The 17,556-nt window shown below is 46.0% G+C and overlaps 1 protein-coding gene across 6 annotated transcripts in view; it reads left to right on the top strand.

Moving 5' to 3' along the window:
• The window catches only part of NBEA (neurobeachin), a 2,584,133-nt gene that overhangs the window by 637,834 nt on the left and 1,928,743 nt on the right, over window positions 1–17,556 (top strand). For all 6 annotated transcript variants that reach the window (XM_069640609.1, XM_069640605.1, XM_069640608.1 and 3 more), the window contains exons 15-18: window positions 280–342; window positions 1,734–1,831; window positions 3,097–3,189; window positions 8,211–8,319. In XM_069640609.1, coding sequence (XP_069496710.1) covers window positions 280–342; window positions 1,734–1,831; window positions 3,097–3,189; window positions 8,211–8,319 — 363 coding nt within the window. The remainder of the gene's footprint in view (window positions 1–279; window positions 343–1,733; window positions 1,832–3,096; window positions 3,190–8,210; window positions 8,320–17,556) is intronic.

Here is a 17,556-nt window from a genome sequence, read left to right as displayed (position 1 = left end):
CTCAATTTTTATTTGACACCTTGCAGTAACTCTTCTCATAAACTCATGATTGATCATTCATTGCCATGTTTAACATTTTTATTTTCAAGGTCTCTGCTTTGTGCCAGTGTTCTCAGATCGGTGTTCTCGTCTATGGTGGCCATTTATTTCCAAGACAGGGTCTTTGAATGTGGCTGCAGCGAGGTTTTATGCTTGCATGGCTTGGAAACAGAAATGGACATGTGAGCAGAAGTGCCTCGTGACAATCTAACCTTTTCATATATCTCCTTGCCTCACTAGGATCGAGGAGTCAAGGAGGATGAGCTTCAAAGCATTTTAAATTACCTGTTAACAATGCACGAGGTATGGATGTGCTTGGGTTTCTCATTTGGCCTGTTCATATTTTGGGAAGTCAACCCTTGTATTTCTTTGATTGATGCTTGGAAGAAATTCCTGTCTTAAGTCAAATGCAAGGGGCTTCTCAGGTGGGTTACATTATGAAGGATCAGCACGTGCGAATTATGAAGTGGTCTCTTCTGGGCTTCGTGGTGAAGGTGCGCCACTCAAGGGAAATCCGTGCCCTTCCAGGTGTGGGTTACAATGCAGTTTTTTGGAATCATGATTCAACTTTCTAGAATCGTGGTCCAACCGTGTTTGTCACACTGCAAAAACATGGGCCAAGCCCTGTCACCCTCTTCAACCTTCCAATATTAAAAGGTCATATTAGATTGCAACATATCTGTAGGAACCAATGGAACCCGCATGCACAGATGAATTGACTGCCCTCTTGAACACTGGGGACAGTAATGTCACCTGATCCCTAAGTCAGCCATGATCATCTTCCTTAGTGTAACCCGATCCCTAAGGCAGACATTGTCTTCTTAATGCAACCTGCTCTCAGAAGCTACCCTTGTGTTCCTCCTTAGTGCAACCCGATCCCTAAGACAGCCATTGTAGTGCAACCTGATCCCTAAGGCAGACAATGTGTTCCTCCTTAGTGCAACCTGATCCCTAAGGCAGCCATTGTCGTCTTCCTTAGTGCAACTCGATCCCTAAGGCAGCAGTTGTCTTCTTAGTGCAACCCGATCCCAGAAGCTACCATTGTGTTCCTCCTTAGTGCAACCTGATCCCTAAGGCGGCCATTGTCTTCTTCCTTAGTGCAACCAGATCCATAAGGCAGCTGTAGTGTGCTTTCATAGTGCAACCTGATCCCTAAGGCAGCTGTAGTGTGCTTTCATAGTGCAACCTCTTCCCCGAAGAAGCCGCTGTTGCTTCCATAGTGCAACCTGATCTCTGCAGCCACCTCTGTGTACTTCTAATCATTGCGATGTCTCCTCTGTTGAGCAGCCACAGTGGGCCCGACAGATTGTCCACCCTCAGAAGAACTACAGCGGTTGGGAACCTGAGTACATTTAGCTCATGCTGAGGCTGGCAGCAATTTAGGGAATATGGAGTAGGGTTGCTTTTGAGGAACAGCTGCACGCTACCACTCCACTGGGAAGGAGGGAGGGAGGGAGCGGGGTGGTGCTGTCAAATGTGTACTTTTTATGGTGCTGTCTAGAGTGGTTTGTTTTTTTAGTAATCGTCTTGCGGACATTGTTATACAAGGCTCAGTGGCTTTTGTTTGACTTGGATTCCTTAAAAGCGTAACGTTTCATCTCATGGGGCGGCGGGGGGGTCCTTCTAAGTGTGCTTGTCTAGGATATCCTCTGGGGTGTTGGCTAATGGTGCTCTCTCTTCCCCTTGCTTCACAGGATGAGAACATCCATGATGTTCTGCAACTCTTAGTGGCTCTTATGTCGGAGCACCCAGCATCGATGATACCAGCCTTCGACCAAAGGAATGGGATACGGTACAGTACACGCTCCTTGCCAGTTATACTACTCATTTGCGCCGGGTGGTGCAAGTGGCATGCCAGACCCTCAAATGTGTTCATCACACATTGGAAAACTCCAAATAATAACTCCATTTATGGTGCTCAACCACTTCCTGCGCCAGGAATCAACGCTGTGACCGGTAGATCCACATAAATACGATATTCGTAAAAATGTTGGCATAACGCATTGTCTCAAGTCCTACTGATGGGGCAGCGTGGCAACTTTTTAGCTGAGCCTACCTTACAATTCTATCATTATTTGTGGTTTATAACGTCACATAACTTGAACATAAACTTCCTGTTAAATATAGACGCATATTGTAAGTTATGGCATGCACAGTTTTACTGACCATAACCCAACCCCTCCCACGTGCAGTGTGTCTAATGGCATGCTTCGGTCACTGCGCAGCACTGGAAGAGGCAAAGGCTGCTGCATTCTGTGGGCGCATGCATTGGGGCCTCGTGCGGGATTTGTTTTCTGAAGTGTGCACCGGCCTCACGAGCTAGCAGTAAATGACCGCTTTTCCCATCGTGCTTTTAACGGAGATGGAATTCGGGTGCTGTCGGTCCTGCGCACGCGCGTGAGCACGCGGATATAGTCCATTAGTGGATGTGCGCGCCATTTGCGGTGCTTGTAGACAGACTATGCACCCATGCACGTCCTTCAGGCGAACGCAGTCCGATTACTAAAGGGGCGAATGCTATTTGAAATGTGGATGAAAAGCATGACCTTTTGATATATACCTCCGCCACGGGTTGGGGGAGGGCGGTTTCTCGTGCATGCTATGCGCACTCTTCGCCGTTGAAAGCTGGAGCCATTTTTTTTGTTTTCATTTAATTTCTTGAATTTTTTGGCGCCTCTTAAGGGCCTCTTCGAAGAGGAGCTTGAAATAGGAAGGAATGGTTGCGTTAAAAGAGCAGAATGTTAAAACTAGAGCCCAGTTTACATGACGCGAACTGTGAAATAGTTGTGACTGCAGACGAGAGGCAGAATATACAGTGCTGTGGCACAGCTCTCCCGCGCCTGGCAAAGGCCGCGGAGAGATGGCACGCCTTGCCCATCAGCAGTGGCAGGCGGCCTTCACTCTTCAGTGCCGCCCTGCCTTGCACGGCTGGACACGCCGGCGTGGATACATTATTCGCCCGACTCCAGATGTACGACTATTTAGGAAGTATTGATCTATTAATTAAATGTCCATTCAAACTGTTTGAATCTACTGCATAATTTATTTTCTTTCTAGGGTGATTTATAAGCTGCTGGCGTCTAAAAGCGAGAGCATCCGAGTGCAGGCGCTGAAGGTATTGGGATATTTTCTCAAGCACTTGGGCCACAAGTAAGTTTGTTTTACCCAAAATATAAGCACTCGCATGCGGACACGTGTTCTTGTCCCGCTCTTCCATTGTGTTAGATGATGCTTACGGTGCAAGAGTGGACATGCATGCATGATTGCATGCATAGGCAATCATGCAGCTGCCTGCTGCATCACGATGGCTGGGCTAAACCGCTAGGTACTGCTGTGTATGATGTCTGTTTCAAGCCACCGATCAAGTCTGCAGAATCCTACAGGATTCCTCAACAGATGTGTCTCGGAACGCAAAGCTAGGTTGATGCCACCCAGTGCTTTAAGTGGGGTGCAAAATTGAGGGGGGCCCTCATTTGGGGCGTGGCTTACATGAACGCCATGGCCTCAAAATTGCACAAAGCATAGTAAGGTATGTAAACAAATATATAAATGTATGCAAGCATTTATATATTTGTATGCAAACCTTCCTATGGTTTGTTTACTTTTCAAGCCATCTTTTATCAGCATAGAAATATGCATATTTCTATGTTGATAAAAGATGGCTTGAAAAGTACACAAACCATAGAAAAGAACTTGCACAACTTGTGATCTTACTATGGTTTGTGTACTCTTCAAGCCATCTTTTATAAACCTAGAAATCTGTAACATATTTCTATGTTTATAAAAGATGGCTTGAAAAGTACACAGTTCAAGGCATCTTTATAAAGTTTTGCCAACAGACAAAGACGCCTCGGGTTTTGTCCGTCCTCAAAGCAAACCCCTTGGCCTCAGTGATCTAATCTGCAGAGCAGAGCAGATTAGATCACCAAGCCTGAGCTCATTGATCTAATCTGCAGACCTGATGAGGGGGTGGGGAAAGCAAAGGACCATAACCTCCTCTTGTGACCCCTCGTGCGAGGGATCACAAGAGGAAGTTACAGTGACTGACAGAAGTGCCAGCCACAGCGTTCTGAAACTGCAACTTCCAGTTTCGGCGATTCTGCGGCTGTCTGGCACTTTTGTCGGTCACAGCTTGCCTGACTTTAAAATGGCGGACACATCTCCCGTTGCAGCTACGGCCGTGGCGGGATAATGGATACAGGGGAAATCAGGGGAGTTGCTAGGTCTGGAAAAGACCCGGGGCTAAGCTGATGTCGGAACTGTTGGGACTGGGGGCTAGCTAGTCTTTTGGCTGTAGCTCCAGAGATTCTATCCGGGGCTACAGCCAAAAGATCAGGGGCTATAGCCCCCTTACCCATCCCCCCCCCTAGCAACGCCCCTGATGTGTCCTGCCATGGCATGGTGGGATTGGGAAGCCTCACTTTTTGGAGACTGCTGGGGCCCGGCCCTGTGATGCGTCTATAGGCCGTACAAGAATTTACCTTCTAACGGCCTGTTACGCCTTGGCCTCCCTACACCTCCCTCCGTCAGATTGATTTCTATATGGGGGTAGGATGTACGATTAGCTGAATTCTTCTGCCTTAGTTTAGCTTTTTTCTAAACAAGAGGACGGCCAGGCAACGATTTCTTGTATATATTAGCCATTGTTACAAGTCTTTCTGCATTCTCTTTCTGGGATGTGTTTTATATGTTTAATTAATTGTGCATTTTGTTGCATATTAAAGAACATTTTGTGCATATCGTTAAATTCACTTTTATTATTTGTCTCATAGAACAAATGATGTCTATATTGTTAAATGCTTTTTTCTGTTTATTTTTACTTTGGGGGAAATGTAATACCCCAAATCCATGTAGGACTTATTCGTCTACAAATAAAAGGGTATCATTAATATATGCCTGCTCAGCCTACATCAGATTAATGTGCCTTTGTTTGACATAGCCCACTACAGCCACTCTTCCCTTTCAATGTGTGGTTCACAAAATCAGATTTCTAAAATGGCTCACTTGGGGACTATCTTTTTTGTTTAGACTTGTATTACTCATTGGTCCCCAATTGCCTTTTGAGTTTTTTCCCTTTGGATATTGCCCGGCCCACTTAAAGCACTGATGCTAGCTCATAAATTAGGTTATCATGTATAATACCAGAAACAGACACTCAAGCGCACAGAGCCACACACAAGCATGCATTGAATAATGTAAGCTCTGTGCTATAAACACAGAGAAATAGAAATGCACATGTAGCCCGACAAACGGACCTATTCAGTGGATGCATGCGTGTCTGTATGTGCACCAACATGGCCACGCACACAGACCCTATCTTTCCCTCGTTCTCCTATGCACACAGACCCGCAATCACATGTAGCTCCTCAAACACTCAGAGATAGAACTGAATAGTTCACATTGAGCTCTGGAAATGACATCTTCAAAGTGTGTAGTCATGCTTCTGAAGGAGCCATGCTACTGTCATTGTGATGGTAGGAGATGGGCAGTGTGACCAGGGCAATCAGTTTTTTTTGATGCCACAGTTTGCTGCATATACATTGTATTAGGTTTGAGATGACCTTAAAAAGGTGTTTGTCATGGTAATCTGGCTGAAAGTACTTTCCTGATGTCAGTTGAAGCATGTTCCTTAAGCTTTGTGGCATATTTTTCCACCAAGTGTCCTGTGGTCTAAGGTAAAGGCTTTTTGTAGGGGAAGGCGGAGCATGAAAAAAACTATTGTGCACAAATGAGGTATTTTTGCATTTATTCTTGTAGCTGATTTCGAAATCATCTGGAACTTTTGAAGATGTCGGGCAATCCCTGAGAATAGGGCACTACTGTAATGCAAATTTCTACCACCAATGCTGGAATGCAACTTTCTAGCTTGATGAGACCGAGAAATAGGCATGTTTAACATAAAATGGAACAATTCTCCCGATTATATTGATTTGTGGCGTCCTGGAAACAGGCAGCTTCAAGAATCATGTCCAAGGTTTTAGTCTTCAGAAATATTGTGATCATCGTAAAAGAGCATAGTCTTATAATCCAATATGTCCTTGTGATTTTAGCTTGTGACTAAGAGCAATAGTTCTGTATTCAGTTTGTTCAAGCTCTGTCAACTGTCCATATCCATCTTACATTTTTGATTGTCCAAGAGGTTTAAAAATGTTGGCCCAGTTACTGTATTGTGGACATTATTTTAGGTCAACATCGGTGTGACATTGCACACTGAAAGGAAGTATCCTCTTGTGAAGATATGTCCGGTTGAATGACGGGTCACAGTTGATGTTCAATTGCTTGGCTTTACCATCGACTGTGCCCTCTTTAAAAACATACATCACAAACAAACAAGACCCAAACAGCATGGTACCAGCAAGCACTCGTCAACGTCAAGCCTTTCATCCCTGCTGTAGATTTTAGAGCAGTTGTGCAAGCCCTGCTCATCTCCCACCGTGATGGTGGGATGTACTACTCGCGGCAGTCCTAGTTGGCATCCTGGAGCCATCTGAAAACCACCCACCATGCTGCAGCACGCCTCATCACAGGACTAAGAACACTTGACTACATCACCACCATCCTCAAGGACCTGCACTGGCTTCCCCTTCAAGTATGAATTGTGCTGAAGACCACCTTCATCACCCACAAAGAATTCACAACCAAACACCATGATAGCTGGCAAAGAAACGCACCATCTCTGAAGGCCAACGCACCACCAGACTCAAGTCAAATAACTGAAACAGAGGATAAAAGCAGGAAAGGGGCCTTCTCATGTGACGCTACCTATCTCTGGAACAAGTTACCAATGCAGAGAAGACTGGCCCCATCCATCCTACACTTCAGGGAGGGCCTGAAGACATTCAAAGGGTATCCTGCCAATTGCCTATCGTTCCACCCTGCTTGTCCCCCTGCACAGTGCCAACCTACCCATCCTAGCTCTCATGCATCCTACCTGTAACCCCTGGCTGGCTGTGTGCCCATTGTACAGCGCTCCTTTGCTTCTCAGCTAGGTTTATAAACCCCATAAAAACACACATCAATAAGAGCATGCACACAAATAATTAATAAGCTCAAGGGGTCAGAGAAGATCCCTAAGGTGCTACTTATTTGAGTGTAGACAAGCAGGATTCGGAGTCACCCATCACACTCTTTGATGTATGGCTGATTAGAAAGAACAATAAGAATGTTTCTGATGACCATGCAGCTTTGTCAAGATGAGTAAAGAGGAAAGCATGGTTGAGAGTGTCAATGATACAGACGGGTCAAGAAGAGTCGTTAGAGCTGCTTTGCCTTGGTCAAGAATCTCAAGCAAGCCAATCTGGCTCCTCTACTCGCAGAAACCAGATCCAAAATCACAGAGGACAGGGTGTTTCTGTAAATATGTCTTGGAAAAAATGTGACCATAACTTTCACTCGTTATGACATGCATGTTGGGAAGTGTTTTTCCGCCATGTAAATATCTCCAAAGCTTCATGGTAAATACCAAAGGGGAAAAGGCTTTAATGGGTATAATGTGTGCCTCCTTGGAAATCTGAATGACATGTATGTCTCGTCTCGTTCACTTCCCACGTGCGTCTATTTTCCAACTTGCATGCTTTGCTTCCACAGCAAAACACGTTACGGAATATTCTGTTTCTAGTCCAATTCCGCATTTAATTCATCCAAACATGTCTGTTCCCATTCGTGAAATTTGATGCACCTGAATATAAGGGAAGAGTGGCAACACATATAATCTGTACACTATACATTTAAAGATATTGGGAAGTCGGATATCTTAGATAGTTCAGGTTACATTGAATATTGTTCTGTTATGTTCTAGTTTTCCTGGTTTGGCAGCCCACCTTTCATTGATAAAAGGAGTCCGCTTAGAATGAACTGATGTCTCCTGATTTCAACTCTTGTTCTTTATTCACACCGGTGCAGACAGAACTACCACATGGTTAGGTCATAGTCTACAAATGTTGCAGTTGAAATTAAGGATGCTGATATAGTCAGGGTTATGAGTAAAAAATGCTAGCTGTACTCGTTGGGTTGACTTCCTGTGTAAGATATTGCCCGACCCTGATCCCAGAAAATGAAGTGTGATCCACAAGGCAGACAGTGCCTTCTTTTCAATGCACCCAAGCAGCGACTATAACCCCTCGTGCCATGTTTGAACGTGTTCTTATGTTTGCTTGTCTTCTTTTCTGCAGGAGGAAAGTTGAGATCATGCACACGCACAGTCTGTTCACACTGCTCGGAGAGCGGCTCATGCTGCACACGAACACGGTCACCGTCACGACTTACAACACTCTTTACGAGGTACAGATGGATTATCAGTCTAAAGTGAACCGGAATCACTTGCCTGCTTGGGCATTAGCTTGTTGCGTATGTCATGTGTACATAATATGTTGCATGTCATGCTGTGCATGATCAAGTTAGGTGCTGGTTAGATAGCTCAGCAAAATATTCTGCAAGGATCTGTATGTCAATGTAAGAGTTGTCCATAATCTTCTGACTGGCTATTTAATCTGCACTTCCTGGTCTTGTTAATTTCGAAAGGAGCTACATAGGCGGGGAACCGATAGCACACAAAGGGCTATGCTGGGATTTCAATTTTTTGTTTTATCTTCAGCCGGTTGGTTATATGTTAAGGGGACACATTGGTAGACTCCTATGGTTGTTCCATCTTTTACAGAATATGCTCTTAGGTTATACCTTTGGCAGATATATCGCAGTTTCAGGCGGGGAAGGGCCGAATTTGACCCCTGTGTATGAAATTGATTGGGATATAGGCACATTGGTTTGCTGGTGCTCTTTCAGAGATCCGCAGAGGGAGTGCTAAAACTACCATGCAAGAGCCCTCAAGCAGGTGGCATCTTCCTAAAAGCGCTTCAGCTTTGGGCCAGATTAAAGCCTGCATGGCTTGTAAGCCGTTAAGTGATGGGCATATTGCCACTGCGCTGCTCCTAGCTATAACTACAAAAAATGGCCACCATGGAGCGAGAAGGGAACCTCTCCCTTTCGATGGTGTCCTTTTGTGTGCAAGGGATGCGCCGGGAACACATGTGTTCCCGGCGCCAAAGAGGGACGAGGAGGAAAATGTAAGTGGGACAGGGATGGGGGGGTTTGAAGATTGAAAAGGGGGCTTCGGTGGGGAGTAAGGGGCAGGAGACGCTGGGAGAGTGCACTTACCTCCTAACCTTCAAGAGAAGATGGCAGCCTCCCGCTCTGAAGAGTTCACAGCAGGGTCTTTTCCAGTGTGGTTAAGACCCCGTTCTGAGCCATGGAGGCTCTGCAATGCTGGGCAGCCGAAGCTCTGCCAAGAAAGTTGCCATGGCAAACTACTTTAGATCCCTTAGGGATACTCTTAGGCTGCATTGCATCCTGCATGTTCTGTGCATTGCCATGCAGTATAATCATCCAACAGCAGCTCTGCCCAGCTGCCCTACATCATCTTTTACTGCATCAGCCGATGAGCTTGTGGGTGGCCCCCCCCTCCCCCCAAATGATTTCTAGGGAAAGCAGTGGCTAAAGGTTAAATACTAAAGAGGATTCAAATCAAGCATGCATGAATGACGCCACCACCGTCTTCGGCAAATAATATTTGGGATCATTTGTTTCAAACTGTGCTTTTAGAAGTACATTTGAGCCACAGCATCACTCAACTTGATGGGGCTCGAAGGATGGAGAGGACTTGAAGTACACATGCTTGTAATTGCTACATATATCAAAGCCAGCACACTACAGCACGCACATCAATGTTTATATATTGAGCATTTGTTAGGCACCTATAAAACCAGCATTGTTTCCAGGTGCTACAAGGCAACGTGGGGGGAACAAGGGGAGTAAATAACAATAGAACAGTAAATATACAATCGTGGTCCTACTAGGGCTTGTGACATTCGGACGTGCAAGTGCATCGAAGAGAAGTGCTGGAGATAGGGAAGGGAGAAGAGTGGCGGGGAGAAGGCAGGGCAAGCGCTGGTGAGAGCCCGGGAGGGAAGTGCCAAGGGAGTAGGCCACTGGATAAGTGCTAGGGTGGAGGTATCCCATGGGTGCGATGCACAGCCATCAGGAAGAGGGCCCGCTAGGGCAGTGCTGGGGGGGGGGGGCTGGTAACCTCTGAGATTCCTGAAGGACCAAGCCACCAGTCTCAGCGGCAGAGGAGTGATTAGCAGGGGAGGGAAAGAAATAGAGAAAAGCAGAGTTCTGAGAAGTTCAAGAAACTCAAGAAGGTCTGGCTCAAGTCTCAGAGGGCCAGGGAGGTTGTTCCAAAGAGAGGCACCAGCCGAAGAGGGAGACCTGCCCCCCACTCTCTGAGAGTTGGAGGTAGAGGATCAGAGGGCTCTGGTAGGGAGGTAGTTATGGAGAGAAAGTTGGAGATGTGGTGGTCCCAGGCCCCAGAAGGTCTTGTGGATGATGCAGAGGGTCTTGAATGTGATCCTTGCAGGCACGGGGAGCCAGTGGAGAGGTTTTAGGGCTGGAGAGATTCGGTCCCTTGGCTTGAGGCCTAGGATAAGTCTTGTAGCCCTTTTCTGGATTAGCTGTAGGGGGCGTAGGGAGGGAAGGGGGGAGATTGAGGAAGAGGTAGTTACAGTAGGCCAGCCGAGAGAGGACCAGAGCTCTGGAGACATTGAGGACAGGTGAGGAAAGGGAGAATGCTCCTAAGGAGGTGAAGCTGGAAGTGGGCCCTATTGGCAAGGTCCAAGATGTGAGGGGTGAAGGAGAGTGAGGAGTGAAAGATGACCCCAAGGCTGTTGGCCTCACAGGATGGTGAGGGTAGGGGACCAGGGAGGATGGCCAGAGGGTAGGTGAGAAACAGAGTGAAGGTGTCCCAATGAGGATTAGCTCAGTCTTACTGGCATTAAGGCAGAGAGTGTTATCCACACACCATCTGTGGATGGCGATGAGACAATCAGGGATAAGAGAAGGGGAAGAGGAGGTATTAGAGGGAGGTTTGAAGTAAAGCTGTGTTATCAGTGAGGGAGGAGGTGAGCCAATCCAGTGTCCAATCCATGCTGCCGAGGGTATCCCAGGGCTTTCAGGAGGATGGAATGGTTGATCATGTCAAAGGCAGATGAAAGAACGAGGAGAATTAGAACAGCAGGAGTGTTTGAGGCAAAAGTGTGACGTCCAATGTTACAGGTCCAATGTTAATGTTAAAACGTTCCACGCCACCAACACAATTTATCAGAACAAAATGTCACTGCATTATTGGCTCCATACTTTAAATGCACGTATCAGCCCCAGTCAGCACAAAACCACGTCACAAACTAGAGTCAATTCCCAAAAAAAATATTGCTCATCAGCAGGTGGCCAGCAGGTGGCCACTTAGTTTGTGCAAGGCCCTCCAACAGATATTGTCAGTTTCTACAATGCCCCAGTAAAGGTGCATTTCCAATTTACAAACCCCTCCAATTGGCAATGCACTCACACCAATTGGGCACATGATGTATTATTTACCTTGATGTCCGCTGCATAGACCCGTTGTAGCCTTAGGCCATTTTGTGACTTACATGGCCATAGCTGCTTGATTTTATATCCATGGTACATGGGTCATACACTGCACCGTACATCTGAAGGGTGGGCTTTACATCTAACTATCAGGTATAATTTATCTCGCCACTCGGGGCTCGTATAAGCTGTCTGACTGTATTCCACTCCCACCTTATCAGGACATTACAATGCTTCTCTTTATGGCTCATCCACCTACAAAATCACGGTGAATGATAACTAGCCTTTATTACTTGGATCTTAATATTAATTTGACTCAAGCTCATTTCTACTCTTCTCCTCCTATATCCTTACACCATGTATTCTGCATTCATATGTCTATGCACGTCCAACTTTTGGCACCAACACTACTGTCAGCTGCTTGGCAAACCCAGTTCTTGCCCTGACACAGACACTGTTTCTTGCAAACTAATCTGGGAAAATCCTCCTGACCATTAGGTACCTCTTGAGCACCTCACTAGTACACCACTCATCCACACATCAACTACATTTAGTTCTGATAACCAGTTGCTCTAGATATTACCTTCACAATAAACCTACGCCCATATTATGGACATCTTCTCTTATGCTGACTTATAACTAATCACAATTAAAAACCATGCATCCATACTACCACAATCGGATCCCTTACCCTCATCACAATTTTCATCCCACCACTTAATTGTTGTCCACTGTCTAATCCTTCGTGGACCAGGTTCTGGCGAGACCCTGTTGGGGCCACAGTAGGACACCTCTCGTAAGAGATCAGGTGCCATATAACCTCTGCTGGGTTGATGGGCACAATATAAATGCTGGCTAACATAACATTACGTTCTTAATGTTACGTGTCATGACCCAATGCTGCCATTACAGATCGTTACTCTGAAATCGTCAATGTTATTTGCCCACTGCCAGTTATGTGCATCTGTTGCTGTGCAGACAGGTGATATGCAATGGATAGTGGGGGTAAGAAGGGTCAAGACCAACAACTAGAAAGGGGCACAGTAAGCATCATGAAGCATGAGCAATGGTGAGTGAGACAGAGTGAGGCACATAAAGAAAGTGTCAAATGGGAAACTACACAAACAGTGAAGGACACAGAGTGAGACTAATAGAAGGGGACAGGTAACCCTGGCAGGGCCCGAGCACAAGTACATTTTTGGACCCTGCGGGGCTGGGCCCCCGCCCACTTAAACCTATACTGATGAGTACCTGCACTTTTTTCCATTTCAAGAACTGCACCTGCCTAAAGGCACATGAGCCTTGCAGGCCCATTGATGTGAAGGCACCACCTCGAGACGCGAGGACCTGCAGGGCCTCTTTACCCGCAGATTGAAGGTGGTACTCACAAATCCCTGGCTCACGGGCCCATAGAGATTACGAGGGTGGCTAATTTAGACCCTTGCATGGTGTTTTTCCGCTAGCATGACTTTCAGTTTTTTTGGGGGGTAGATCTATGTATGCTGGACATGATCCCTTTGGGTGGTTTGTGCTTTGCAAGTACAAATGTATATGGCCTCCGTTGGGCCGCACTGAGTAGGGAGTCTGGGGCGCGTGTGTCGGTCAGTGTGTGTGTGTGTGTGTGTGTGTGTGCGCGCGTGGGCGCGTGTCTGTCAATCCCCTTCCAGTTTCCTGTTGTGCCAGTGCAGAGAACATGGGCTTAAAAAAAAGGCATGTTTATGTAACAAAATATATTGAAGTGTAGCCTTGGTGTGCGCAGTGTTTTCTTTCCCCTTGGGGTGAGGGTCGCAATGCCAGCGGGCGTGGGTAAGGACAGAATGAAGTGACATGAGAAAATAATTCAATGCACTTCTATACATGTTAACATGTTCCTGTTAAAATGCCTCTTGTTTAGTTATCTTTAAAAACACTAATCGGGCACACTGCATTTCGCTGGTAAAAATGAGGCCTGTTTTGCATTTCTAAGTAAAATGAGCCGACACAAAGCTCTCATCTTTCAGATAGGGTGCTTCTGGGTTCACTAAAGTAGGTTCCTGTGTAGCACATGAGTCACGGATATAGTTAAGATACTTGGTTTAGTCTTTTTGCATGTGCATGTTTTGACATGCCCTCTTCTCACTTGCCTATCCTACGGCTTCCAGTCTCCATGGCACCCTTGTTCTAGCACATTTATGGTGCCCTGGGAGAACGGCCATGACATTGCCACAGTAACGGAAGCAGATCTTTTAATAAGCAAGATTTTGTGAAAGTTGTGTTGTACATAAGAATACAATAGCATGTGTAATGGCCCCTCTATTGTTCTCATTGTATATCAATGAGTTCAATACTGCTCTGATGCAGGCCTCTTGTGATGGCCCGAGAATGGGAGGGAGCTCACTCCCAGTTTTAGCGTACGCCGATGGTAGGGTTCTGATCGGTCGCACACCCCAAGCTTTACAGGCCCTTATCACGACTTCATGACACCGTTGGATCTTAGTCGATGCTTCTAAGTAAGTGGTAGTAATGGCCTGTCATTTAAAGAGGAACAGTCCCAGGATGGTAGCGATGGTAAGCAATAATGTGATCATGTCTAGAGTCTATGACTTTAACTATCGGGGGATACGCCTTAACCCTAATTTGACACCAGCTGCGCACATAAGACAAGCAACTAGGTGTAAACGAGCATTAGAAGGGGTCGGGAGAGTCGTGGCCATCTCCAAATCGAAACCATTGAATTTGATGAAGTTGGTGTATGGCAGAAAAGCAGGGACAGTCGCTAAATATGGAGCTGTTTTATGGGGTTATGGTGATATGCATGAAATTCAAGCAATGGAGAATGTTTTCCTGAAAACAATTTTGGGACTTCCGCAATCAGCCCTGAATGATGGCGTGGTGTCCACCTCGAAATGGATAGGCTGCATCTGGATGATAATATGGCAGCAGAACCAGTTCTGTGTTGGCTTAGGATGTGGACTAACCCGAAAGCTGTCCTGACACAGTCACTAATCACACATGTGCTGGGTAATAGGGGTGTGTAGGATATTCCATGGCTATCTTACGTCAGGAAACAGTTGTTGAAGTTGTATGCGGAGCACTATCCAACATCGCTTAGTCGAGAAGCCACATCCCATCTCAAAACCCAGAACCTGATGGAATTTGAGGACGACCGGGAACCTTATGAAATACAGGAGGGAACAAACCGAAGTATTGCTATTATTTCTTCTGATTCAATTGTCTCCTTTTATACATAATCTCGTCTCGTTGATCAAACAGGGTAGGAAAATGCTGCCCCTTTTAATAAGTTGCAGCGGAGGGCCTCTTGCACTTTGTGTCTCATTATACATGAGAATTTAGGAGGCATTCGGAGTAGGATTTACTCATTATTTATATGTATTATGTGGCTGGGCTAAGGTAGCGTGATACAATAAAGCGATCTATACTACGTCTATTTCTTGTATATGAGCATGACCCCATGTCTTGGAAAGGTATAATTGTCTATTTTTTTCATTCATATGAAATTTTCCCTAGCATAGGATACTCTTTGCTTCTCCAACTTCCTCCACTCGTCCCAGTTAAGTATGCATGACCTCTTAAAGAGAAATTCTCATTTCCTTCTTCATGCTGGCAGGTTCCAGCATTACCTTCAGCCAAACGGGTACATTAGTCTTTGTAGCAATTAGTCCCATGTATGCTACTAGGCTGTGTGGCTTAGTGGGTCACAGGAACAGGAGTCCTTGTCCCCTAAGGGGGATTAGGTCCCAACTCTGCAGACCCCTATGGAGGGTCTTGTGAAGCAGGTTCACCTCCCTAGCCTGAAAGGGGGAGGCCCCCTTGGGGAGAAGGATTGAATACCTTTTTTTTTGTCACAGCACACAATGGCCAATATCCGTGAACTGTTGCACACATGCAGTTTAAACCCCACGTCTGTTCACGCATGTGTTTTGTTTGAGATGGCTCATTTAGTGAGCAATCTAGTGGCTTACATTCCATGTCATTGTTAATCCAATCCTTTATTTTCCCCGCTAAAGAGAGCAAAAGGAATTGGAAACCCTCTTCTGGGAGTGCGTGTCAACATAGAGACTATAGTGGTTCTAGATATGTGATTCATGTCATTCTGCAGTAAGGGGAGCATCTCATGGTTGCAAATATCCCAGCGGCCAATTTATGAAAGTCCCGATCGTCTTTGCGAAGTTGGGTTTATGTGATGAAGATATGCTAAAAACATCAGCGACAACAGTAGCCACCACATCCCATGAAAAGCACATGGATTTCGTGAAAGCCTGTCCTTCCGAGCATTGCTGGTGTGGCCAACCTGAGCACTTCATCATGCAAGATCACATAGTCTTCTAGAGAGCATGCATTTCCTCTGTAAAAATAAAGTTCCTTTTGGTGTTTTTGATAGAGCTATGCGTAGACGTTCAGCTTCATTGCCTTTTGTTCGAATAAGTGTTGAGCTACATGCTTGGGAGAAAAGAGTAGCTGAGTTGTAGATTGGCCATTGATTTTCCTCCTGCCCAATCAATACGTCAAGCGTGAAGGACCATTGGTAGCAAAGGGGGAGGGGTATCCGAGTCGTGTCTTTCCTGTCTGTCTTTGCATGTGGACAACATAGTTAAAGCTGCATGCATAATTTCTCAAACCCTTTTTGTGCCGCAGAACCTCAAACTGGGACATACATGTCTATGTGGTGCAAACAGTAGTGCCGCATGTGAATGTGTTGGTCCCATGATTTTAGGTATTTGATAAAGAATTAACTTAGCTCCAAGGAACAGCGAAGCACTTTACAGAGAACATTTACTGTAGCAGGAGCATGCCACACGTGAGGGGCTGTGCCTGAGAAGATATGGAGCGTGGGCTACAGCTGAGACCACGGTGAAATGGGCAAGATGGTGGCAGAGTGTCTGAGGAAAAACATATACAAACATATACAAATATGACTGTATAGGTATGTGAAATGCTGTCCTTTGTGTCAGGTTTACATGAGCTGACCCATCATGATAAACGAGCAAAACGGAGATGCGGGACTAAAGAGTGATGAGTGAACATTTTAACATGCTTAATATAATGTATGCCTCATATTGGGGGACTGATATGTTCACTGCACATTGTTGAATATCGCTTTGCGTCATTGATCGTCGCACATCCATGTCAGTTCCATTGCCACTCAGTGGATTTCAAAGAAGGCAACTTGAGAAGACAGGCCATTTTACAGACACTGCAAATGCACCAGGGCACAGTGTACACCATATATGCATGGTATTTAAGAAGCATGAACCTAGTTGGGAAGCAACGGAGTGCAGTATCCATGGGAAGGGCGCAAGGGGTTAAAGGCAGGGTGCAAGGCTAGCAGAGGGAGCTAGGATAGGTAGGGGGAGCACCTAAGGGGGGAGCAGTAGTGTTGAGCAAAATGATCAGCCGTTGGTGAGGTGTTTTTTGAAGGGAAGTGTCCTCAGGTCTTTCCTGAGGTGTAGGATGGTGGGTCTAGTTTGTTCTCCGTTGTTTCCATCGTGTTGACGTTGGGGCTTTTGGTTGAGTGTTTGCCTGCATGGGGGGTGGTGAGCTTCTTGATCAGGTCGAGTGGTGTTTTGGTTTTGACTGCTTTGTAGGTGATGGCTGTCTTGAGCACAACGAGCGAATGAAGATCTGGCCATTGCAGCTCCATGAAGATGTTCTTAGCCCTCCCACCCCCCGATGAGGCGTGTTGCAGTGTGCATTTAGTATTTCATGCATTGCTGTAACTACCACTGCAAAAAGCACGGCACTGATGCACGGTCTGAATACTGGGCCACTTTGAGGATGAAAGTAGCAAGCTCAAGACTGAATCTGATCCATGGAGGTCTGTTGTCTCGGTGCGCAGCATTCCCATGTGCAGAGCAAGTTTCCATCCCAATTCAATGGCTTCCCTCCTAGGTGTACCCTTCTTTTCGCTGACTGCTGTGTAGGATTTCACACATTGTGATGCACCCTTTATACAGGAAAATACCAGTCTATCGTGTTTATACTTCGGACCACTCTCCTCCTAGCACTGCTCTCCACTGATGCACACAATAGATTGAGATACGGTAACTGCAGAAGCGAATACAGGTTCCCAAAGGCTACCTGATATTATTCAGGCAACATACA

The sequence above is a fragment of the Ambystoma mexicanum genome, chromosome 7q, assembly GCF_040938575.1.
Source record: "Ambystoma mexicanum isolate Mex_15411 chromosome 7q, UKY_AmexF1_1, whole genome shotgun sequence".
Taxonomy (NCBI): domain Eukaryota; kingdom Metazoa; phylum Chordata; class Amphibia; order Caudata; family Ambystomatidae; genus Ambystoma; species Ambystoma mexicanum.
This window is presented reverse-complemented; position numbering and strand designations above follow the sequence as displayed.